Source organism: Danio aesculapii, chromosome 22 (assembly GCF_903798145.1).
Source record: "Danio aesculapii chromosome 22, fDanAes4.1, whole genome shotgun sequence".
Taxonomy (NCBI): domain Eukaryota; kingdom Metazoa; phylum Chordata; class Actinopteri; order Cypriniformes; family Danionidae; genus Danio; species Danio aesculapii.
The window spans coordinates 23,490,268-23,516,851 of record NC_079456.1 but is presented as its reverse complement, the minus strand read 5'-3'; the positions used below and the strand labels follow the sequence as shown (position 1 = coordinate 23,516,851).

General features: G+C 32.9%; 1 protein-coding gene across 10 annotated transcripts in view; it reads left to right on the top strand.

Moving 5' to 3' along the window:
• ptprc (protein tyrosine phosphatase receptor type C) overlaps nt 1-26,584 on the top strand; it is a 75,951-nt gene that overhangs the window by 5,562 nt on the left and 43,805 nt on the right. For 3 of the 10 annotated variants that reach the window (XM_056447381.1, XM_056447383.1, XM_056447384.1), the window contains exons 3-7: nt 8,399-8,449; nt 11,013-11,069; nt 13,221-13,250; nt 13,799-13,861; nt 15,842-15,931. In XM_056447381.1, the coding sequence (XP_056303356.1) occupies nt 8,399-8,449; nt 11,013-11,069; nt 13,221-13,250; nt 13,799-13,861; nt 15,842-15,931 (291 nt within the window). Of the gene's footprint in view, nt 1-8,398; nt 8,450-11,012; nt 11,070-13,220; nt 13,251-13,798; nt 13,862-15,841; nt 15,932-19,435; nt 19,517-21,770; nt 21,861-26,584 lie in introns of all 10 variants that reach the window. The other 7 variants (XM_056447382.1, XM_056447387.1, XM_056447385.1 and 4 more) reach the window with 4 other exon arrangements.

The following is a 26,584-nucleotide window of genomic DNA, read 5'->3' as shown; positions in this document are numbered from 1 at the left end:
AGACGGAAGGGTTTTGTCAAGCTTACAGGAAGCTGTGGTTAAGAAACCGAAATAGTTTGTGCTCTGCGTTTCCATGGCAACCAGGTCGCGCCATATTCAGACCATGTTTAGTAACCCCCTTCCCCTTTTCTGACCTGATCTGACGCTTTTACGCAGGGCGCATCTTTCACACGGGTTTACAAGAATTGAGCCGAGAGAGTGGCGGACTTCAATAGCTGACTTGTTTCTAAAATAAACTCTTCGATTGTGAAGGAACTTGTTCTTGTTTTTTAGAGCCGAATGTTTTTGCTCCAAAGGGGCTTTTACACACATACAATGTTAGAGCTTTTAAAATCAGCCTTCGGTGCGTGTGTGAGGTTTTTTGAAGATGATAGCATTTAGGGCTGCACAATATATCGATTTAGCCTTGATATGGGATTGTAGTTGAGCAGTTAAAAACACTAATTGACTGCAAAAACTTAAAATTTCACTCAACTTAAAATTTGAAGGCAACCAGCTTCAGGACATTTTTGAGTTTACTCAACTTTAATCAAGTCAAGTGCAGTACTTGGGATAAAAGTTGAGTCAACTCAAAAGAGCTCTGCAGCAAGTTGCCTTACAATTTTGAGTTAACCCTTTAAGGTGCACTCCTTGAAAATAATTTTGTGGCCCACGCTTGCAGTTAAAAATATATTGACAGAACTCTGATAAACAGTAATAAGCAATTAAAATAATAATGATAGCCTATGGATAAAAGGTCAACCAGCTGGTTACGATGATTGTTAAATGGTCAAGTCAACTCTTTTTTTTTTTTTTTTTACAGTGTTGTATTTGTTTATTTTATACAACGAACTGTTATTTTACATTTGATTATTCAATTTATTTACCTGAAAACTATTAGTCTTTCCACAGACCGTAAAGCTCTTTTTAGTTATCTTTGCATGCACTCTCAGAAATAAAGGTAGAAAAGCTGTCACTGGGTCAGTAACCTTTCAGAAATTACACTTTTGTACACTCAAAAACAAAGTCAGTAAAATTTATGGGTATATAACTTGGCAGCTGTGTTAAAAACACAGTACAAACCATATATTTTTTTTAAATATACAGTAAACTACCGTATTTCAAAGTTATAATGTTATACAGTGTTTTGAAGTACTAACATCTATATATTGTACCATTGTTTCACTTACAAAGACAACCATAAACATGTGGTTATGAGACAATCATTATAATGAGCCAAAGCTTTTTTCCACAAGCACAGAATCATATATAGAAGTCGCTCAGTTTCACCTAAACAGCTACTAAACACCATTGTGATAGCATGATAAAGTAATGTAATAAACGGTATTAAACACGATTAGATTTCATAAAATTCTAAAGTACATCACTGATGAGAAAACAACTAAAAGTAACCATAGTAATGTCAAAAAAAGCAGAAATAACTGGGAAAAATGACTCGGGAAGTAAATTTGTGTACTCATTTTTGTAAAATAACGTTTACTGTAGCATTTTTACAGTTTTTTTTTTAAATCGCAGAAATTGCCTGTTTAATAACTATGAATAATAAAATGCCATAATAATTGCCATTTCATACAGTGTATGTAAAGGGAGAATATTAGTGCCTAAAGCAGCAGTGTCTAAACTCGGTCCTGGAGGGCCAGTATCCTAGAGAGTTTAGTTCTAACCCTAAGCAAACACACCTGAACCAGCTAATCAAGATCTCACTAGATATACTAGAAACTTCCTGGCACATTTGTTGAAGCAAGGTGGAACTAAACTCAGCAGGACATCGGCCCTACAGGACTAAGTTTGAACACCGCTGGCCTAAAGAATCTGAAATGGTATCTTAAAAGTAAACATAAGTACCTAAAATGTCTGCATTGTAGCTTAAAGGTACATATTAGTGCCTAAAAAGTACAAAAATTACCTAGTGACAACTTTTTTAACGTACATTTAATATATATTTTTATGCAAAATTATTATAATCAATCTGAAATGATTAATTCTTTCCAAATAGACCTAAAGAACAATTTAGTTTATCAGGGGAAATTGTATTCATATTGCACCAAGTAACATCTGCAATGTCAGATTTTTCCAATATTGTGCAGCCCTAATGCAATATTGTCCCTATGTGAAAGTAGTGATGTCATGTGAGTGTATTATGTGTTCAAACTTCAGTCAGCAACTACGATGTTGAAATACAAGCCTGATTGCATGAGGAATCGTGACTATTTTACATTTTGTCAAATTAGTTTAATTCATGTTTCAAGTTCAGTCGTAGGTTTTTAAAAGGATGAGTGGCACCCAACCCGACTCCTAAACCCAGCCATCATTGAGGGATGAGCAAATCCTACTAAATTGTACAAATCCACACAAATTAGCCACTAAATTAAAAAAAGTTACAAATTGCTAGCATTGCAGTACTGTATGTGCTTGTGTATAACATCACCATCTACTGGCCTGCATGTAGAATGTGGCGTTTTTTGCTCAATTTTTCAGATCTGTGTAAATAGGGATCGGTTTTACAATATTACTCTGTAAGAAATGCAGGGTTTCACACAATTTCTTCATCTTGTCCAAAACAAACAGATTATGTTAACTTACTTGTTTTTACATTTAAGTTTCAAATTTAATTTAAATTTATTTTAAATTTTTTTTAAATATGTTTTGGTGCAGGCAAAATAAACTTTTTAAAAACATTTGTATAAGTTTGTAGTTTGGATAATTTTAACTGAACTTTGTTTTCCCTGTAAACATACAGTAGACCCCTCACCCACATGCACTGTATAAACCATCTTTACAGAAACAACTACAACAACAAAATATAATGGTGGTCCCTTTTTTAGGATAAAACAATTAAGCTGTCCCAAAACAGCACAAGAATTGTGACGAATCAGCTCAGTTTAAATAGTTTGAACAAGCAGCAAAAATAATTTTTTGTGTGCACGATCGAAATTGACCTAAACACTAAATTACCAAATGAATTAATAAATATAATCATAAAAATTGCAAATGCATGGCCATTTATGGTCCCACAAACAACTTTTAACCATTAAATACAAGTTTTGTGTTTAATATTTGTACTATTATATATTTGTACATATATTTTAGTGACCAGGCCCTATGCAGTTGAAGTCAGAATTTTTAGCCCCCCTGTTTATTTTTCCCCAAATTTCTGTTTAATGGAGAGAAGATTTTTTTTCAGCACATCTCTAAACATAATAGTTTTAATAACTCATTTCTAATAACTGATTTATTTTATCTTTGCCATGATGACAGCACATAATATTTGACTAGATATTTTCAAGACACTTTTATACAGCTTAAAATTACATTTAAAGGGTTAGGGTAATTAGGCAAGTTACTGTATAATGAGGGTTTGTTCTGTAGACTATCGAAAAAATATAAAGCTTAAAGGGGCTAATAATGTTTTTTATTTTTTTTATTTTAAACTGCTTTTGTTCTAGCCAAAATAAAACAAAAAAGACTTTCTCCAGTAGAAAAAATATTATCAGACATACTGTGAAAATTTCCTTGCTCTGTTAAACATCATTTGGTAAATATTTAAAAAAGAAAGAAAAAAAATCAAAGGGGGGCTAATAATTCTGACTTCAACTGTATATGCATCAATAGCTTAAAGCTCTCTTCATTTTTTAACAACATTTACGGAAAAATAAAATTATCCATGTTTTGTTATTATTTGTAATGTGGAAAGGTTCAGTTTGAGCAGATTATTTCACTATTACTTATTATTAAAATTCAATTCCTCCATACATATCAATGCTCTGAACCATATTATGAAAAGTTTCCATGTCTTCAAAATGTATATTCTGCTTTTCCAGCAGATCTGCTCTGTCAATAACAATAATATTTTTGATTGTGTACAGTAACTGCTTTGAATTAAAGCCATTCAAGTCATTTCAAGTTTTGCTGATTCAGTTATTTTGTTTTTAATAATGTATTACCTTTGTGTTGAATGCTGCCACCTTGCCGAATAATCATTACAGTATATGCTAAAATATTGTTATGCAGAAAATATAGATTCTATAGACCCTATACGCATTTTCAAAACACTTTTAAATTAAAAAAGGACATTAATTACTACACTGTAAAAAATGTACAAATGTCTTTTTATGTTACTTTAACTTATTTTAGTAGGTTTATAAGTTTCAAAGTAATATTTTAGTCAGTTTGATTAATGTAAGTTGGGATCACTAAAAGTTCATTTGATTCAACAACAACAAAAAATGTACAGAATAGTTTTATTTATTTTCTTCCCCTTGACATGCTGTTTGTTAATTTAGGAATACTAAAAAAGGTTGATTACAAAACGTGATATAATATTTTCAAAGTATAATATGAATCTCAGGAGTCCCAGATTTATGTCATTTCTATTAAAATACTTACATTATAGTCAATGTTTAACATTTAATTTCTAATTTGTGTCATGCCTTATTAATCAGTTTTGTTTATTAAGAAGAAACATGCTGTTTTTTTATGTTTCGATTTAAAAGCTAATGAGCTGTTGATATGCCCTGACTCATTTCTGATCTGTGGGAAAAATAAAAATGAGAATGGATGGGTTTTTACCATAGTAAACAGGATATTCTACTAGAAACGTACATTATCTATCCCTGACATAAAAACATAAACACAGTGAATGAAAAGGATTTCATCCCAAAAATGTCTAAAATGGGCTGATGGTTGATTTCTGTGAGTTGTTTTGTAAAGGAATATGTCATTTATTTGATGCTCAGATTTTTTTTTCTTTATTAAAAACACTTTACAAATGTACAAACCCTGTCATTGTCCTTGCCCTCAGCCCAATTGAACCTACAGACTTTGTTAAGCTAAAAACTGTTATTTAGAAAAAAAAACTTCAGAAATAGCAGGTTTAAGTTGCTATCATTAATAATAATTGATTAAAAACATGAAATTAATTCTACAAATAAATATTACAAAAATGTAATGCAAATATATTGACAGTTGTCCATGTTTCTGTCAGTCCTGTCACATTTGCATTAACTTTAACATCAAATGTGTGCTAAACACGTTTAGGGCTATGACTCAGAAGTGACATCATTTAATAGAGGAGAAGCTGATAGTGATCAAACATGCGTTCTGTTATTGAATTGTATTATTTTATGCTTGTTTTGTATGTTTTTTTGGAAGACAACAAGCTTAGGTCAGGCCCTGTCACATTTTTTATAATCGAAAATGTACGCTTCTGGTAGAATGTCCTATATAAACTCACTAAAGGTGTAGCATGAGCTCTTTAGCATTTAAAAAGAAACATTAATTTTGGCTTCCAGTTAAAAAACTAAACTAAATAATCTTGTAATGGTTTCAGGTAAGTAAATAAATCAAGGTAAACACATTTTGCATTAATTCATCTTTAGCATCCATTGTGCAACAAGTTCTTTCTAGTGGATTTTTCTAGTGGTATTTTTAACATAGCACAATTAGGTAACACTTTACAATAAGGTTGTATTAGTTAATGGATTTACTTTCATGAACAAACAATGAACAATACATTTATTACAGTATTTGTTCATGCTAGTTAATAAAATACAGTCGTTCATTGTTAGTTCATGTTAACTCACGGTGCATAAACTAAAAGTTAACAAGCATGACTTTGGATGTTAATAATGTATTAGTAGATATTAAATTATGATTAATAAATGCTGTACAAGTGTTGTTTATATGTAGTTCGTGTTAGTAAATGCATTAAGTAATGAATCTTATTGTAATATTTCATCCATGCATTGTTTTTTTAAATATGTTTTGGCGCAGGCTAAAGAACCTTTTTCAACATTTGTATAAGTTGTAGTTTGGATTATTTCAACTGAACTTTGCTTTCCCTTTGACCATAGACCCCTCACCCGCACGCACTTTTAAAAACAACTCAACACCAACATCAACAGAAAAAGGTAATGGTTGTCCTCTTTTTAGGATGCAGTAGGATGTAAGAGGTAATCATACAGTAAACAGAAAGTTCTTCGAGTTGCAGATCCATTTGATCTTGTTGCACTTTGTGTTGTTGATTCCTATAAATAATTACATTTAATAATTCAGATGCATGATGTGATTTTGAAACATCTCATCATTTTCAAAAAACAATAAAGCTTCAGCACTTGATCTGTCATTGCTCACACTTTCTATCCAATTTTGTTTTCTATTTATTTGTTAAAAATAAATTGAAACCATAAACAAATCTATGAAACTAGTGTGATTATAGTTATAGACTTTTAGTGTGATTATAGTAATACTGATTTATCTCCAATTAACTCCTTTAGCCTCAAGCCCCTCACCCACAATCACTCCTATTGAAAACACAAAAACAACAGGTAATGGTCATCCTCTTTTGTAGGATACAATGACTAGTAATAATGTACAAGGTGATTATAAAGTAAAATCTTTTTAAAATATTGAATATTTCCCTTTAGCTTTTCTTAATCCCGCTCCTCGTGCCCCACTGATGTGCATATTTTGCATTTCTCAAATGTGTTCTGAGTTGCACTTCCCTATGCAGTGTACATTCTTCCCTACTCCTGTCTTCTTCATTACATTCTACCAGAGAACAAGAAACCGTTATTTCACTTCACTCATGGATTTACACAACATTTTACCAGGGAAGCGTAAAATACTGTATGTATATATATATATATATAAAACATAATATACCTCCATAAATAAATACAATATAAATGCCATTTGAATGAAAAATATATATGCTCCCTTCAATTTGAAATCATGATGGAATATCCTGTGGAGGTTATCCTTGTTGAATTAGAACAAACGTCTGACTTGAAAACATTTGAAATGTGCAGTGCAGTAGGGCACTAGGACCGGGATTGAGAAGCACCGCTTTAACCACAGGCCTCATCTTTTATCTAAAATGATCTCACACATAGCTTTAAACACAGACTCCACACTTGCATTCACAATGGCAGAAATAACAGGTAAAATTGTCGACTTTTTTGTAGGATTCAGTAAAGATGTATTAGGTGATTAAAAAAGGGGGAATATGTTTAAAACGTTCTTATATTTAGAAATCTGTGAAATCATTAATACATTTTTTTTAAGAAATGAAAATCTCTTTATGATGTTTTGAGTTTTTCTTTTTTAACATAATGATTCTTCTATCGCACCACTATGAGTTCTGGAGGACAATTGTACTGTTTACAGTTATTGTTTTCTAAAAAGAAGTTTCTGTGCATGCTAAGGTTGTTTGGTGTATAAATTTGTAGTTTTAGTGTAGTTATTCTATTAGACTAGACAAATCTATAGTTGGATTGAGGGACCAGTAAAGATGTATGAGGTGATAATACAACTAAATTTACTTAATTTATTTAATAAATAATTTAATTTGTTTGTTTAAATTCAGCCCAAATATATTGCTTACAACCACTTACAGTACCTTAAAAATTAGTAAATATTTGAATCTTTTTTTTAGTGTAATAAAGGGAAATCTTTTTAGATTTACAGATCTGTGAAAATTATTATACTTAAAAGCTCAGCTTTGGATATATATTGGATTTAAGGGTTTGAGTAAAATGTTAATATTTGTTTTATTCAAGGTGTGATAACATTTCTTCAAAATGATTGTCATTTAGGACAAAATTGAAACAAAGTCATCAGTAGTTTATGGAATAAAACTAAAATTATGTTTCAGCCAAAGACATAACTAAAGCATAAGTGCAGAGTGATTGAAATGTGTTCATAACAGTCAGTGTATACTAAATTATTGTTACACAGAAGATTTACTTACATTGTTACATACCTCAAGTCACTATTGACCCAATACTCTTTTTATTAAAAAAATTAAAAACTTTATATATATTGTTTATAGATTGAAGAATACTACAAATGTTGATCACAAGATGTGATTTTATTATTCAATTTATTTAATTTTAATACTGTATATATTTTTTTCTACATTAATTTTCTAATTTGTGTAATACCTGATCAATATTTTTCTGTTGATCGACTGGAAAATGCTGCTCCCCGGCCCATTTATGATTTCTAGGGAAACAAATAAAATAAAGTGGGTGGATTTATAGTTGAGTTGTTGTGAACACAGACCAGATAGATAGATATTTCAGCTTGACAAATAGAAAGCTTTTAGATTTAGATATACCTTTTATCTTAAAAAACAAAGCATTTGCAATCACCCTTTGGCACAAAATGTTTGTTGATAATTCAGTTTTGTGATATGATTATGGCACATCTTATCATTTTCAATACATGGTTAAGCTTTAACACCTGACCTGTTATTGCTAACACTTACCATTCAATATATTTTTCTCTTTATTTATTAGAAAATCACTGAAAATAGTGAAAGAGGTTGTTTCGGTTCATATTCGTGTGTTTATAGTTATTATCTTGATTTATCTCTAATGAACTGTTTTCCCTTTAGCCTCAAGCCCCTCTCCTACACTCACTCAATCTGAAAAGTCAACAACAGCAGGTAAAGCCATCTTCTGTAGGATTCAGTGATTAGTACAGACGTAAAAGGTGATAATAAAGTGAAATCTATTTAAAATATTGCAAGTTCTTAGATTTAGCGATGCTTTGATCGGTTTACACATTTTTTACACAAAACTAAATAAGCAATCTGCATTGTTGACTTCAATATAAACTATTCAAAATTAATAATGCAGTTGGATAATGTGAGTCTGGCACAAATTCTACTATTGGCATATTTTTGTCAAAACAGTTTCTATTTTTCTATTATTCATAAAAAAAACATGTGAATGCATATGACTTGCTAGAAGCTCTTTTGGTGTTTTACATTTGTAGTTTTAGTGCATTTATAGTTATTATCTTAAATGATCTAACACAGTTAACACAGTTAGATCATATAGTTATTATCCTAAATGATCAAACACAGACTCCACACCTGCATCCACAAAGACAGTAAAAACAGGTAATATTGTCGTCTTTTTTGTAGGATTCAGTAAACTAGGTGTTGAAATGTACTAGGTGATGAAAAAAGGGAATCTATTTAAAACGCTCTTATATTTAGAGATCTGTGATATCGATAATACCTATTTTTTTTAAGAAATCAAAATCTCTTAATGATGTTTTTAATTTTTTTTTTTTTTTTACCAAAGTGGTTCTTCAATTGCACTAGTGTGAGTTCTAGAGGACAAATGTAAACTGATCTGTAAACATCACTTTTTTCAAGAAACAAAACCAAAATGTATTGGAATTACCAAAATGTATTGGATTTACCAAAATGTATTGGAATTACCAAAATGTATTGGATTTACCAAAATGTATTGGAATTACCAAAATGTATTGGAATTACCAAAATGTATTGGAATTACCAAAATGTATTGGAATTACCAAAATGTATTGGATTTACCAAAATGTATAGGATTTACCAAAATGTATTGGATTTACCAAAATGTATTGGATTTACCAAAATGTATTGGAATTACCAAAATGTATTGGATTTACCAAAATGTATTGGAATTACCAAAATGTATTGGAATTACCAAAATGTATTGGAATTACCAAAATGTATTGGAATTACCAAAATGTATTGGAATTACCAAAATGTATTGGATTTACCAAAATGTATTGGAATTACCAAAATGTATTGGAATTACCAAAATGTATTGGATTTACCAAAATGTATTGGAATTACCAAAATGTATTGGATTTACCAAAATGTATTGGAATTACCAAAATGTATTGGAATTACCAAAATGTATTGGAATTACCAAAATGTATTGGATTTACCAAAATGTATTGGAATTACCAAAATGTATTGGATTTACCAAAATGTATTGGATTTACCAAAATGTATTGGATTTACCAAAATGTATTGGAATTACCAAAATGTATTGGAATTACCAAAATGTATTGGATTTACCAAAATGTATTGGATTTACCAAAATGTATTGGAATTACCAAAATGTATTGGAATTACCAAAATGTATTGGATTTACCAAAATGTATTGGATTTACCAAAATGTATTGGATTTACCAAAATGTATTGGAATTACCAAAATGTATTGGATTTACCAAAATGTATTGAATTTACCAAAATGTATCGGATTTAAGTGTTTAAGTAATATCCTAATAGTTTTGTCAAATTTTAAACAAAAATATTGTTATTTAGAACAAATTAAAAAAAGTCCAATAGTGTATAGAATAAAACTAAAATGATGTTTTAGTCAAAGACATACAGTAACTGTAAAGTGTAAACATGGAGCATAAGTATATAATAATAAATTATAAAGACAGAGAGCTTTAGTAAGGGATAACAGGGTTCAGCCTTTATCTCTCATGAGGTGGCATGAGGACACATACAGTTCTATGCTGCTAGATGGAGACACATTTCAGTTTCTCCCCAAATATAATGGAGTTTATCTGTATTTGCGGCTTGCTGGATTTCAGGTAGAGTTAATTGTGTGAAATAAGCATATCTGATGGTCAGGTATTTGCTGCAGTGAGTGAGGAAATGCAGCTCATACTTTACAGTATCAGACAACTCCATACTCAGACTGTGTCCACTCAGACAGTACTGGCTCAGCAGTTTTCTCTGACCGGGGCTCTTAATGTCGGTCAGGTACGGGGTCAGTTCATACCCAGGTTTAATCCGGTGGAAGCATGCTAACTTTTTTATTTGTCATACTTTGTTTTGCCAATTGAGTATATCTTCCTCTTGGGTGGTAACTGTCTTCTTTAGTCTTTAGATGTTGGGACTGGGTTTGTGAGTTAAGTTGGCGTTTCTCTACTAGATGCATGGGGTTTCTCTGCTTGTGCATGGGGTCACTGGCCTGATGTGCATTTTTTATCTATCTATCTATCTATCTATCTATCTATCTATCTATCTATCTATCTATCTATCTATCTATCTATCTATCTATCTATCTATCTGTCTATCTGTCTATCTGTCTGTCTGTCTGTCTGTCTGTTTGTGTATAAATAATATACATAGTATATAAACTGGTCCAGTGGATGAAAATTCTACCAATTATGCACTAATTTCTGCAATTTAACTTGTTTAATGTCAATAGGTTTCGGTACCTCACCCATGCAAACTGCTCCTAATATCACCACATCTAAGCCTACAGGTAACCATGACAACACGCATCACAAAAGCAGACACACACTCTTCCACATGACATCATCACTCTCACTCATGACCTCTGACTTTCAACCTCTCTCTTTATGCTGCACTCCGAGCTCTCCATCACCATCTCCATCATCTCTCATGCGCATGTCACCCTTTCCACAACATTCCGGAAACTATCTGGTTTTCAGAGCATTCTTTATTTTTATTAGGGTTTGTTTTTGGTTAGCTAGGAAAGTTTTTGGTTTATTGAAGATATGCTAATGTTTCCTTAACTTCAATTGTTCTTCAAACGTTATTCTAACCTTCTTTTAATGTTCCTAGAACGTTCCTTTGACCTCTATAGTTTGTTATCCTATTGTTATTGAATGGATGACAAACTCTAAAAATGACCTGTAGGGAACGCTCTGTTAAGTGTTTGGGTTAAAACGTTTTAAGTTTGTTAAATATATATATTTTAAACTCTCTGTACCAGTCTGGGAAGGTTACCTGTGTTCATAATACTAAATAGATCATTCTTAGAATGTAATTATGCTAAAATGAATAAAACAACAACAACAACAACAACAACAACAACAACAACAACGATAAAAAAACGAATGTTAAGGGAACGTTCTGTGTTTTCTAGGTTTTGATTTAAAGTTTGCTCCGTCTGTGTTGTCAATGTGAATTACACAGAAAATCAATCAATGCCTGACTGAATAATTAATAGGAATACTTTTATAAGTATTTCATCTTGATTGTTGTTGCTAAAAGTTCAAGCAAGAAGATAAACATGGCGTTATTGTAGATAACAGTAGTGCCAGTCATTAAATGCTTGTTTGGATTATTATTATTGATTGTTTTACATTAATTTTGATATTTCGGAAGTATATATAAATGTGGGTAAGTATAGCATTGCATCATGCACTCATTTCTGTTTGTACTGTTGATTTCTGTAAAGAATTCAATCAAATGATTCAGTTGCATAGAGCAATCCTGCCATAAAATTGCTTTTACAGACCTTTTAATTGACCTTTATATATTTCAACCACTTCTGTCAATTTAGCAGACATACATGCAACTAACCCCACAGCAGGTAAAGCTGACATCAGACTCACACTCCTGCATTATCATTATTCTGTCATGCAAAATCCCAGATCTCTCACTCTCTCTGACCTCCATCCTCCACACATCTGAATATTGTGTGTGTGTGTGTATATATCACACTAGTCACTTACTTGAGAAGATCTTGCTAGTGGCAGGTTGGATCATTTTGCTTTTAGATCTGCCTTTATTTTTGTGGCATAGATTCAACAAGCTGCTGGAAACATCCCTCAGAGATTTCAGTCTATATTGACATGACAAATGCATAAATGCAGCAGAATTGCTGACTTAACATCCATGATCTGAATCTCCGATTTGATTGAGATCTGGTGACTGTGGAGGCCTTTTTTTTAGTGCAGTGAACATACTGTCATGTTCTAGATATCAGTTTGAGATGATCTAGATATGTGGTCATAAAGTGGTGGATATGATACTCAGGAAGGCTGTGGTTTGTTTTGAATTAAGTGCTGTAAAGTCTGTTTTATTCACTTAAACATACGATGAAGTGACCACTACAGTTTACACAGGCTCAACAAGACGAACAGTAGAAGTTTGAAAAAGGTTTTTTTTTCTTTTGTGGTTCAGTTAATAAATTATTGAGCGCTGATCTCCTTTTGTACTTGTCATTTGAATGAATTTGGTCACTGCAGCAAACTTATCTGGAAACACATTTGACTGAATGAGATTGGTCTGATCTGATAAATCTCAATTTCTGCTGTGACATTCGGACGGTAGAGTCACAATTTGGCATAATAAAACGCATTTGACATGAGCAAATCATCTCAGACTGGTTTAGGGAACATGAAGACATGTTCACATGTTCAATTCAATAAACCACTAAGGCTTTGGTAGAACAGGAGCTTTACATCATAGACGAGCAGATGACAAATCTGCAGCAACTGTGTGATACTATCAGGTCAATATGAACTAAAATCTCTGATGAATGTTTTCAGCACACTGTTGAATCTGTGCCACGTATTGCTCTGCACATCCCTCTGTTGTGAATATATATAAAAAAAAAACATTAAATTCAGATGAAGGTAATTAATAATGTCTCATTTTACAGTGCCCCCAGAGGAATCAGCTGGTACTCCAGGTTAGTGTCACATACTTTATAATATACAGTTATACAGTGATGTATGATTTGTACAGTGTTGGGTAAGCTACTCTGAAACTGCAACTTGATAAGCTACAAACAAGCTACGTGTGGGGAAAAGTAGCTGAGCTACAGTCAACCTACACTTCTACTACAACACTACAAGTTACTTCCTAAAAGTAGATAACAGTAATAAATAAATAAATAAATAATGTAAAACCATGAGATGTGTGATAATTAGCAACAGACGTCTGTAATTGTAGTGTGTAATCTTGTAAGATGATGCTGTGCTGCTTCAGACCATTGCAGCTTCATTAAATGTACTGTAGCTGTTAAACTACTTCACTACTTGCTGGAAAAGGTAACTAGCTCCTGGAAAAGTTAGATTGTATCATAAGTGGCCGAGCTTTGGTCAAGCTACTGAAAAATGTAGCAAAGATAATAGCTGAGATTAGCTACTCCCCAGCACTGGATTTGTCCTGTTGAGTATGTGTCTGTGGAAAGCTTCAAATGCTTAGATATGTCATGGTGTCAATCCATCATTACAGACCCTCAGTCAAACACCCCTGCCACCACATCCAAAACATCTGCCGAAAACACCCAAGATAAAGGTGACTCCACAACATCAACACACTCACACTCCTGCACTGCTAGTCTTTCACACACACTCTCACACTCTGCCCTCCATCTTCCCATCATGTCAAGCTGCAAACACAACATTTCTCTCTTGCTTTCATTATTGATGATAATGAGTTGAAAACCACTCCTCTCGTCCACCAATCGGGTAACTCCCACAGATCTGAGAACTCCCTTTACTTTCCTGCAGAGACTTTATGAAACAATATGAGGAGACGAAAAGTATTAACAGTTTAGCAGTTGTTGACTTGATTTAAATGTGATCAGTGGACATTCATGTTACTTTGGAAATACATCATGCAGAAATGTAAATCGGCCTTAAGCCTGGAGTAATAATTCTGAAATTCACAGAAGCTTTAAATCACAGGAATAAATGTCATTTTAAACTATGATCAATGAGAAAACATTCATTTTGAATTGTTATTTTGACCAGTTGTGCAGAATGTCACATGATCATAAGCTTGCTTTTCCTTATTTCCTCTGCTGTAATGTATATCAGTGCATTTATTTGTGTCAAGTAATACAGCATGCTAGACTAGTTTGCAGTGCAGTAATATCCTTGCCAGTCATTTTTCAAAAACTCTTTTATCATCAACTTCCAACACAACAAGGCCAAAAGGATGGCACCACCTTATCTTCAGCAACTAAACTCCCTGCATCCACTCTCAATCTCTTCACACCCTCCACCTCAAGCTTACACCCAGCCACCAGTCTTTACATTTATATTTCATGTTGACTCTAATGCTTTTTGATGATTAGTTTGTTTTATCTCCTATATGTTTTATTTGTTGACGTGCAGGCAGTGGTGTTTGCACCATTTGTAACATTTACAATTTTTTCCAACTGCTTACGCACAAAATCTTTTCATGTCACACAATTTCTGAAACCTCTAAGAAATTAGTTCTTAGCCTTGAACTCAGTTCTCAATTGTATAAAACACTTTTTTTTTCAAAACACTACACACAATTCTTTTCCTAAAACACAAAAATCTAACAGAAAACTATTTGCTTTCCTTTTCCAAACACAACCGATCAAAATGCTACACTTATTCAGAACACACACTCCCCAAATGTGGAAACACTCATTTCTTTACTGATCACTATAACCAATCACTGCTTTCCTGTAATATAGGCCTTTAAATATGTCAATGGTGACAGGACACTGGGCTGCTCTGGGCCAAACTGGTCCACAGTTTGTAGTTCTGTACCTGCTGCATATTCACCTTTTTTAAATCCTATCCTAACTTCCTCTAGAAAAGAACAGAGGAATTATTCTCAGCCTGGCTCTGTAAAGTGTATGATGGCCAACCAAAGGACACCCCCCCCCCCCTCCCAAGACCCCACACTCTGCATTTACTGTATTCCGGAGAATATACATTTGCTTTACATATGCTTACATACTTTTTTTACATAGCGTAAGTTTATGTGTTATGCTACTGTATACAGTACATGTTTGCCCTAATGAAAATTTACTGTTTCTACACATGATTGGTGTTTACAGTGTACCCGTTTCCCCAATCAGCAGATTACTGTCACCGTAGAACATTGTATTGAACTGCAGATATAAGCCTATGAAAGAACAAAGAGCTTTAGATGTCGAACAACAGTGTTGACATCCTACAGAATATCCAAAAGTGTTCGATTATGAAAGAAGTGTTTGCCATTCGATGAAAATGCTTCATTCTGACATGCGTTTATGGCATTTTGAATGCAGTGTTTCATTTTGCAAGAGATGTGAGGCATTTTGCATTTTATGTGTGCAGTTCTGAGAATTCTGTGTAGAGTTTTGGAAAAAGGTGACACTGTTTTGAAAATGTGTGTAAGCAGTTTGACAAAACTGTTTTTTATAATACACTATTATTAATATTTACATTTATGTGGGTACATAACTCATATCTAATCTATATGAACAAATTTATGAGAAAACAAATTTATCAAATTATAATTTACATGTAGGGAATGGTTCTGATTCAAATGTGGCGGTGAAAATCAATCCACCCTCACCCGCACTCAATGCATCAACACAGGACACCAGCAAAAAATCAGGTAACGCTGCATTTGACTTTATTTTTTAGAGTTTTTTTAATGTCCTATACTAGCTTGGGTAAAACTGTTCATAGGAACAATATCTGATTTAGTCTAAAAAAAATAATAATTTAGAGAGTATTATCAGAGATAAAAAGGCAAACACATCAAACTCACCTTTACTCAACAGCAATCCAGAGGGGTTTTGCACAAAAGTAGAATAAAGAAATCCAGGATAATAGAAAAAGTGTGGCTTGATTTAGTTTAATCAGTGTCTTCTGGATTGGTCTGTTGCATGTTTGCTGGTTCAGGATGAGAAGGTGCCACTATTTCAAGCTTGATGTAGATATTAGAGAAAAGTGCATGTTTATGAAATTCTTAAACAGGCCACATGATCAATCAGAGAATTAATGATGTGAAATAAAATAAAAGCTGATCCAATGAGCCTAACAGGTAATGGATTGAAAAACCAGCCCTCTTGTCCACCAATCCGGGTAACTCCCACTGATCTGGAAACTCCTTTTACTTTCCTGCAGAGATTTTATTAAACAATATGAGGAGCTGAAACGTATTAACAATTTAGCAGTTGTTGACTTTGTTTGAAATGTGACCCGTGCATTCATGTTACTCTGGAAATGTATCATGCAGAAGTGTAAATCAGTCTGGAGTAATAATGCTGAAAAGTGCAGTAATATCCTTGTCAGTCATTTTCTACTCTTCTATCACCAACTACCAACATAACAACACCAAGAGGCTGGCACCACCTTACCCTCAACCACTGTACGCCATGCATCCACTCTCAATGTCTCCACACTCACCACCTCAAGCTCACTCCCACCCACCACCATCACCATGGGTAAAACCACCATTTGTGGTCTCTATTCAAATAATTCCTACCTATCTAACATGGCACAGTGTCAGCTATTCAGGTGATCTGTGGCCTGGTCAGCCAGTTTTAACTCTTCTATTGTTAACTAGTGAAAGAAACCAGCTCATCTCTATACACAGACTCCACACACTACAACACAACCACAGTCAATAACAACAGCACAGGTAAAGTCACAGCATTGCCTGGCTTTTTTCATAGCTAATACTGTAGTATTTAACAACTTTTTCATGCACAAGTCCTGCAGAGCAATTCTAATGCACAAAGTGGGTCTATAATGACCTGTATTTAATTCCTGTGTGATTTCAGTTATGGGATGTTTTTTTAATAAAATATATTTTATCTTTTAATAATTCCAGGTATTCATTAAATAAATGTTTTTGTTTTCCACAAATTACTTTTGGATATTTAACATAAAGCGCAATCTTCCTTTGATATTTACACATTTATATTCATTTGAACAAAGAAATGTATTCATGCAATATACAAAATTAAGGGCCACATGACAATCCTTAGTTTCTCAGATTTATTATAAATAGTTATGTGTTTCAACTGTAGAAGAGTTATGAACTCAATAATTGGTGGAATAACACTGGAATAACAGATTTTAATTGAAAAATTTTTATTTTGGAAGAAATGTTATCTGACCTTTATAAAATAACACATACCTAAATACAGTAAACCCATTTAAACTGAGAACTGTTAGTGGTCTTTTTTTTTCTGATACCTGTAGAACATAAAAACTCATTCTGCTCACTATAGACCCAATATTGTGCATTGAATGGGTCACCTTTGACATGACTAAATGAACAGTATCAGATAATAAGATAATCTGTGGCCTGATCAGACAGTTTTAACTCTTCTATTGTTAACTAGTGAAAGCAGCAACAGCACCTTTAAACGTCACGTACTCCAACTCACCCACACCCACACCCACAGTCACCAACACCAGCACTGGTAAAGTCACACCATTTGAGCTCTCTCTACAAATGATTACAGTTTATTGTGACAAAATAGCTCCATTCATGATGATGAACCTATAAATATGTGCTTTTTAATACTATACATACATTATTTGAAACACGTGTTGATATAGATAACATTATAATATTCTAATAGATTTCATTGGTATCAATTCATTTGAAGTGTTTGGCATAAAAGACAACAGACAATTCTAAATATAACTCTTGTGAAGCTTAAATAAATCTGGTACAGAAAATTTTAATTTCAGACCCTGTGTAGTGTAAATATATAAATCTTGCTGAACTGAAGCAGTTTATAGTAACAATAATAGTAAATTATTATATGGTGCTATATTTAGTCACCATGTATTGTCCAGCCACTTCAGGTATCAGTATTTTAATATTATATTTCAGGTTTTTTATATCCCATACTAGATTGTATAAAAGTATTTATAAGAACAACATTTAAATTAATTCTAATAACTATTATCATTCAGGGGATAGTACTGAAAATAACCAGACAAGCACATCAATCTCACCTTCACCGTTTTTATGGCCACGAATTAAGAAAAGGGCCCACAGATTTGATATAAAGGGAATATAAATGTCCCTGTACAGATATTAGGGATGATGTGTACAAGTATAAAAATTTACAAGAAAAAAATAAAACAAACATTTTATTTGATCAAGTAATCATTTACATGTAGAAAAGAGTTTTGATTAACAAGAGACTTACCCGCACACAATGCCTCACAACAATAATACACCGGTGACAAACAGATAACACTGCATTTGACACTATATTGATATTTTTAAGGGGGAGTTTTCAGAACCATACTAGATTGGCTTGAAAAAAATTTATTCAACCGTAAGCAACAACAAAACCGTACAGGTAGCAGTGTATTTAATTTTTTTTTGGTTTATTTTTTGAAATGCCTTTCTGAATTGTATAAAAGTAATTAACATGAACAACATTTGCTTTATTCCTTTATCATATAAAGATAATAAACAGATAAACACATCAACCTCACCCCCACTCACCTCACAACAACAAATCACCAGCAACACTGCAGGTAACAAAGTATTTACCTTTCATTTTCAGGTGTTTATATCCCATTTATCTGTGCTTTTATATTGTCTTCATTTACTATGTAAATATCAGAGTCAGAATTTAAACTATTAAAAATATGTGTTTTCCTATACTATATATCCTATTTTAAACACTTGTTGATATAGATAACAGTATGATATTCTAACAGTTTTAATTAGTAGCAATCAATTCAAGTGTTTGGCATAAAAGACAATGTGTTATTCTAAAAATAACCCTTGTGGAGGTAAAAAAAAATCTGGTAAGGAAAACGTTTTTTTTGGTGCTAAATTTAGTCAGCATGTATTGTCCAGCTTCCTTAGTGTCAGTGTATTTATATTTAATGAAAAACAGTGGATTTAACACTATATTTCATGTATTTTATTAATGTATCAATTTGTGAGTTTTAGTTTGCTAAAATAGATTTGGATTCTGTTGAGCGTATGATTTCTGCTGTTATAATAGATTTAAATTCAAGCACTACTTTTTTAAAAAAGAAACTAAAATCTGCTATTACGTCAAGTTGATGTGAAAAGCATGTGTACATTTTATAAAACATTATATTGATTCAATAACCTATTTTGATTTAGGTAATCAACATAGTAACCAGATAAACACATCAATCTCACCTCCACTCAACTTGCAACAACAAAACACCACCAACACTTCAGGTAACAGTGTTTTACTTACTATATTTATTTATTTTTACTTATTATACTTATTATATATGTTTTTTTAAATATTCCACAATAGATTGTATAAAAGTACTGATAAGAACAACATTTAAATTAATTCTAATAACCATTATCATTTAGGGGATAGTACTAAAAATGACCAGACAAGCACATCAATCTCTCCTTCCATCCATTCATACGCAACAACAAAACACAAAAGTGTATTAAGCTTTTATTTTTCAGGTGTTTATAAACTGTTTACCTGTGTTTTTTACGCTGTCTTCAGTTACTTTACCATTGTTTGTGGCCAAAATTAAGAAAATAGTCCACATATTTGATATAAGGGGAATCAAATGTCCCTGCACATATATTAGGTATGATGAGTACAAGTATAAATGCTCACAACGGTGTTGGACATGTTGCAAGGTTTGCATCATTTTTAAATTGTAATTTTGACCAGGGGTTTTGAACAGTAGTGCAGAATGTCACATGATCAGGTAATCTGTAGCCTGGTCAGTCAATTTAATATAGCAACGGTTATAATGTTTACTAAATGAATGACACAAAACCAACAGGCTTGTCTTCACACACTATCATGCAACAACACATCAGCACCACTCCAGGTAACACAGCATTAACATCCAGTTTCATGTTTTTAATACATTTGTATACTGTTTAAAAGATCAACTTTTCTCGTTATGCTCATTATCATTTAGGGGGTACATCTGTTTCTCAATGCCAAACCCCAAATAATTCCCAGTGCCCAAGCCCAAATCAATTGATGATTTGTACAGTGTTGGGGAAGTTTCTCTGAAACTGTAATTTAATAAGCTACAAGCTGCTCATCAGCAAAAGTAGCTAAGCTAAGTTCCTAAAAGTCGCTATTACACTAAAGCTACGAAGCTTAATGTTTTGTAAACATAGTTTTAAATTTTCTCTATTGACTGTCAAGTGTCAGTACAAGATGGCAACAAATGTTGCATTGCAATAATAATACAATTAAGTCAGATTTAGCACATGGTAGAATTTTCTCAAAATAAATAAATAAATAAACATCATGTCTCCATTTTTGGTAAGAAATATTATTGAAGCCTTCACACCACGTTCTTACTTTACACTGACAACTGTTGAAATACTTTATGAATTGAATTTCAACTGGTGTAACTATAACTAAAATATTATTTAACAAATAACAGTAATAAATTAATAAACAAATAATGTTAAGCCATGAGATTTAGCAACAGACGTCTGTAATTGTAGTGTGTAATCTTGTAAGGCAATGCTGTGCTGCTTCAGACCATTTCAGCTTCACTAAATGTAATGTAGCTGTTAAACTACTTCACTACTTGCTGGAAAAGGTAACTAGCTCCTGGAAAAGTTAGATTGTATCATAAGTGGCCGAGCTTCGGTCAAGCTACTGAAAAATGTAGCAAACATAATAGCTGAGATTAGCTACTCCCCAACACTGGATTTGTCTGATGGAGTATGTGTCTGTGGAAAACTGAATAAGCTTAGGTATTTCATGGTGTCAATCCATCATTACAGTCACTGAGCCAAACACCACTTCCACCTCATCCAAAACATCTGACGAGTTCCTCTCAGATAAAGGTGACTCCACAACATCAACACACTCACACTCCTGCACTGCTAGTCTGTTTCACGCACACTCTCACACTCTGACCTCCATCTTACGATCATGTCATGCTACAAGAACAATATTTTGTATTCATACTTTCAAGATTGATTGGCTGACAGACAGATTGATTTACTGACTGAATGAATGAATGATGGATCACTGGATTGATTGAGTTTGATCAATGACTGACTCATTGATTGATTGATGGAAGGACTGATTGATTAATAATTTGGTTAATTTATTGATTGATTAATTATTGATCAGTGACTGATTGGAAGACAGACAGACAAACTGATTCATTGGCTGTTTGAAACCCTAGCAAACCCTTCAGGCCACAGCGGTCTTCATGTTGATATTTCATCTAGACTTTAATGTTTTTGATGATTAGTTTGTTTTATCTTCTATATGTTTTATTTGTTGACATGCAGGCAGTGGTGTTTGTGCCATTTGTAACATTTAATGTGGTTAATGTAATATCTAATTTTGAACATGAATGAATGAAAATCCACTAATAATTATTCATATTTACATATGATATGTGTACATAACTCATATCTAATCTATATGAAAATACTTATGAGAAAACACATTGATCAAATTATAATTTACATGTAGGGAAGGGTTCTGATTCAAAATTGCCTGTGAAAAACAATCCACCCTCACCCACACTCAATGCCTCAACACAAGACACCAGCAAAAAATCAGGTAACGCCGCATTTGATATTATGTTTTAAGTTTTTTTTTATGGCCCTAGTTGAATGAACTATTTAAGGAGCTATATTTGATTTAATCTAAAAATCATGCTCATTTAGAGAGTATTATCACAGATAGAAAGGCAAACACAACAAACTCACTTTCACACATGCATATGCTACAAAAAACAGCAACAGCAATCTAGAGGGGTTTTGCACAAAAATAAGAAATCCATCAAGCCTGATGACATTTTTAAACATGCCACATGATCAATCACAGAATCAATTATGTAAATTTGTGAAATTAAATAAAACCTGACCCAAATGAGCCAAACAGGTAAAGGGTTGAAAACCAGCCCTCCTGTCCACCAATCTGGTAACTTCCACTGATCTGGGAACTCCCATTACTATCCTGCAGAGACTTTATGAAACAATATGAGGAGGCATTTAAAGCAGTTGTTGACTTTGCTTTAAATGTGACCAGTGAATCCATAGCTGCGTCCCAAATCGCATACTTATGCACTATTCTACGGCATTTTGTAGTATAAATGGTGTAAGTAGTGCGTTTACACTGAAAACTCTCAAAATAATAAGTGCACTTTAATTACCCGGATGATGCCCTCATTCAACCGGTAAAATGAAGTGTGTGATGATGGACAATTCACGCACTTAACGACCCCAGGTTTAATAATTATTTAATAATAATTATTTATTTTGGATGGTGAAAAAAATACTCTAACGAGAGTGATTATAGCGCCTCCCGATGGTGCATGCGGTTATACTCATGGCAGGTATTATTTGGTACTTTTCACTAATTTCACTAATTTGGCAACCGTCAAACGTCATCAAGGAAACGGGTTGAATTTCCGCTTAGTAAAAAAACATATATACATATACATACATATATTGTGAGTGTGTAAGTGCATAAATACATAGTGCATGAGTGCATAGTGTGCCATTTGAGACGCAGCTCATGTTACTCTGGAAATGTATCATGCAGAAGTGTAAATCAGGCCCAACAACCACTGAACTCCATGCATTTACTATCCATTAAAATTCCATGCTCACTCCCACCCACCACCATCACCACGGGTAAAACACCACCATTTGTGCTCTCTATACAAATAATTCTTGCTTATCTAACATTCCTAAAATGTAGTTGTTTTCGTTGCATAAAGCAGCTTTCACACCGGACGCAGAATGTGCTGCGCTGACCGACTATTTTAAACTCTGACCATAGCAAGTTTGTCAGCTTGAGCTCTTTGGTGCTGCAACAAACCAACCTTGCACTGAGCAAGCCATTGAAATTAATTTGTTTAATAGCACTACACTTTCTGTGAAAGCTGCTTTAAATGGCAAAAATATGCCATATTTCCGAACATGTTCATATATCCCATATTAGATCGTATAAAAGTATTTATAAGAACAACATTTAAACTATATTAATAACTATTAGAATTTATAGGATAGCACTAAAAATAACCAGATACACACGCAGACACACGCTGTACACACAACCATCAGTGCAGGTAACGCTGTATTTAGCTTTCATTTTTCAGATGTTTATAAACTATTTACCTATGTTTTTTATGTTGTCTTCAGATACTTTACCATTGTTTGTGGCCAGAATGAAGAAAATAGCCCACAGGTTTGATATAAGAGGAATAAAAATAAAAATGTCCCTGCGAAGATTTAAGGGATGATGAGTGTAAATGCTCACAACAGTGTTGGCCATGTTGCAATATTTACACCATAGGGGAGAGCGCTGCTTAATGCAGAAGTATAAATGTGCTGTAAATTAAATTGTACACTTGATATAGATAATAAATTAATTAGTAGCAATCAATTCAAAGTGTTTGGCATAAAAGTCAACAGATAATTATAAAAATAACCCTTGTCAAGGTTTAAAATTCTGGTAAGGAAAACCTTAATTTCAGACCCTGTAAGGGGTAAATTTATAAAAATGAACTTCTGCAGTTTACTGTAACAATAACAGTACATTTATTTGGTGCTTATTTTAGTCGCCACGTGTTGTCCATCTTCCTTAGTGTCAGGGTCTTATATATAAAAATGTAATTTAATATAACAACCACTATAAGTTTTAATACAGATGTAAATGACACAAAACCAATAGGCTTACCTTCACGCACTGCCATGAAATAACACAACATCAGACCCAGAGTTTTAGTTTGGTAAATTATACGTTGTATTATGTCCAGCCACCATGTTTTCCCATACTGAACTGTGTTTACATATTTACAAAACACTTTACTTGATTCAATCATCCATTTTAGGTAATAATTCTGAAAATAATAACAAGACAAACACACCAACCTCACCTCCACGCACCTCGCAACAACAAAACACCACCATCACATCAGGTAACAGTGCTTCAAATATTATATTCCAGGTTTTTTTTAATATCCCATACAAGATCATATAAAAGTATTGATAAATACAACATTTACAGTACATTAATTCTAATAACTATTATCATTTAGGGGATAGTACTAAAATTAACCAGACAAGCACATCAATCTCACCTCCACTCAGCCATACGCAACACACAACCATCAGTGCAGGTAACGCTGTATTTAGCTTTCATTTTTCAGGTGTTTATAAACTATCTACCTATGTTTTTTATGTTGTCTTCAGTTACTTTACCATTGTTTGTGGCCAGAATGAAGAAAATAGCCCACAGGTTAGATATAAGAGGAATAAAAATGTCCCTGCGAAGATTTAAGGGATGATGAGTATAAATGCTCACAACAGTGTTGGCCATGTTGCAATATTTACACCATAGGGGAGAGCGCTGCTTAATGCAGAAGTATAAATGTGCTGTAAATTAAATTGAACACTTGATATAGATAATAATTTAATTAGTAGCAATCAATTCAAAGTGTTTGGCATAAAAGTCAACAGATAATTATAAAAATAACCCTTGTCAAGGTTTAAAATTCTGGTAAGGAAAACCTTAATTTCAGACCCTGTAAGGGGTAAATTTATAAAAATGAACTTCTGCAGTTTATTGTAACAATAACAGTACATTTATTTGGTGCTTATTTTAGTCGCCACGTGTTGTCCATCTTCCTTAGTGTCAGGGTCTTTTATATAAAAATGTAATTTAATATAACAACCACTATAAGTTTTACTACAGATATAAATGACACAAAACCAATAGGCTTACCTTCACGCACTGCCATGAAATAACACAACATCAGACCCAGAGTTTTAGTTTGCTAAATTATACGTTGTATTATGTCCAGCCACCATGTTTTCCCATACTGAACTGTGTTTACATATTTACAAAACACTTTACTTGATTCAATCATCCATTTTAGGTAATAATTCTGAAAATAATAACAAGACAAACACACCAACCTCACCTCCACGCACCTCGCAACAACAAAACACCACCAACACTTCAGGTAACAGTGTGTTTAACAATATTCATTTATTATTTCATTATTTCAGTTTTGTTTTGTTTTTTTAAATCCTATGCTAATTTGTGTAAGAAACATTTAGAAAAGCTAAATTTGATTTGATCTAATAATCATTATCATTCAGTGAGTAATACTGAAAGAAATACCCAGACAAACACACCAACCTCACCTCCACGCACTTCGCAACAACAAAACATCACCATCACATCAGGTAACAGTGCTTCAAATATTATATTCCAGGTTTTTTTTTAATATCCCATACAAGATTGTATAAAAGTATTGATAAATACAACATTTACAGTACATTAATTTTAATAACTATTATCATTTAGGGGATAGTACTAAAATTAACCAGACAAGCACATCAATCTCACCTCCACTCAGCCATACGCAACACACAACCATCAGTGCAGGTAACGCTGTATTTAGCTTTCATTTTTCAGGTGTTTATAAACTATCTACCTATGTTTTTTATGTTGTCTTCAGTTACTTTACCATTGTTTGTGGCCAGAATGAAGAAAATAGCCCACAGGTTTGATATAAGAGGAATAAAAATAAAATTGTCGCTTCGAAGATTTAAGGGATGATGAGTATAAATGCTCACAACAGTGTTGGCCATGTTGCAATATTTACACCATAGGGGAGAGCGCTGCTTAATGCAGAAGTATAAATGTGCTGAAAATTAAATTGTACACTTGATATAGATAATAATTTAATTAGTAGCAATCAATTCAAAGTGTTTGGCATAAAAGTCAACAGATAATTATAAAAATAACCCTTGTCAAGGTTTAAAAAATCTGGTAAGGAAAACCTTAATTTCAGACCCTGTAAGGGGTAAATTTATAAAAATGAACTTCTGCAGTTTATTGTAACAATAACAGTACATTTATTTGGTGCTTATTTTAGTCGCCACGTGTTGTCCATCTTCCTTAGTGTCAGGGTCTTTTATATAAAAATGTAATTTAATATAACAACCACTATAAGTTTTACTACAGATATAAATGACACAAAACCAATAGGCTTACCTTCACGCACTGCCATGAAATAACACAACATCAGACCCAGAGTTTTAGTTTGCTAAATTATATGTTGTATTATGTCCAGCCACCATGTTTTCCCATACTGAACTGTGTTTACATATTTACAAAACACTTTACTTGATTCAATCATCCATTTTAGGTAATAATTCTGAAAATAATAACAAGACAAACACACCAACCTCACCTCCACGCACCTCGCAACAACAAAACACCACCAACACTTCAGGTAACAGTGTGTTTAACAATATTCATTT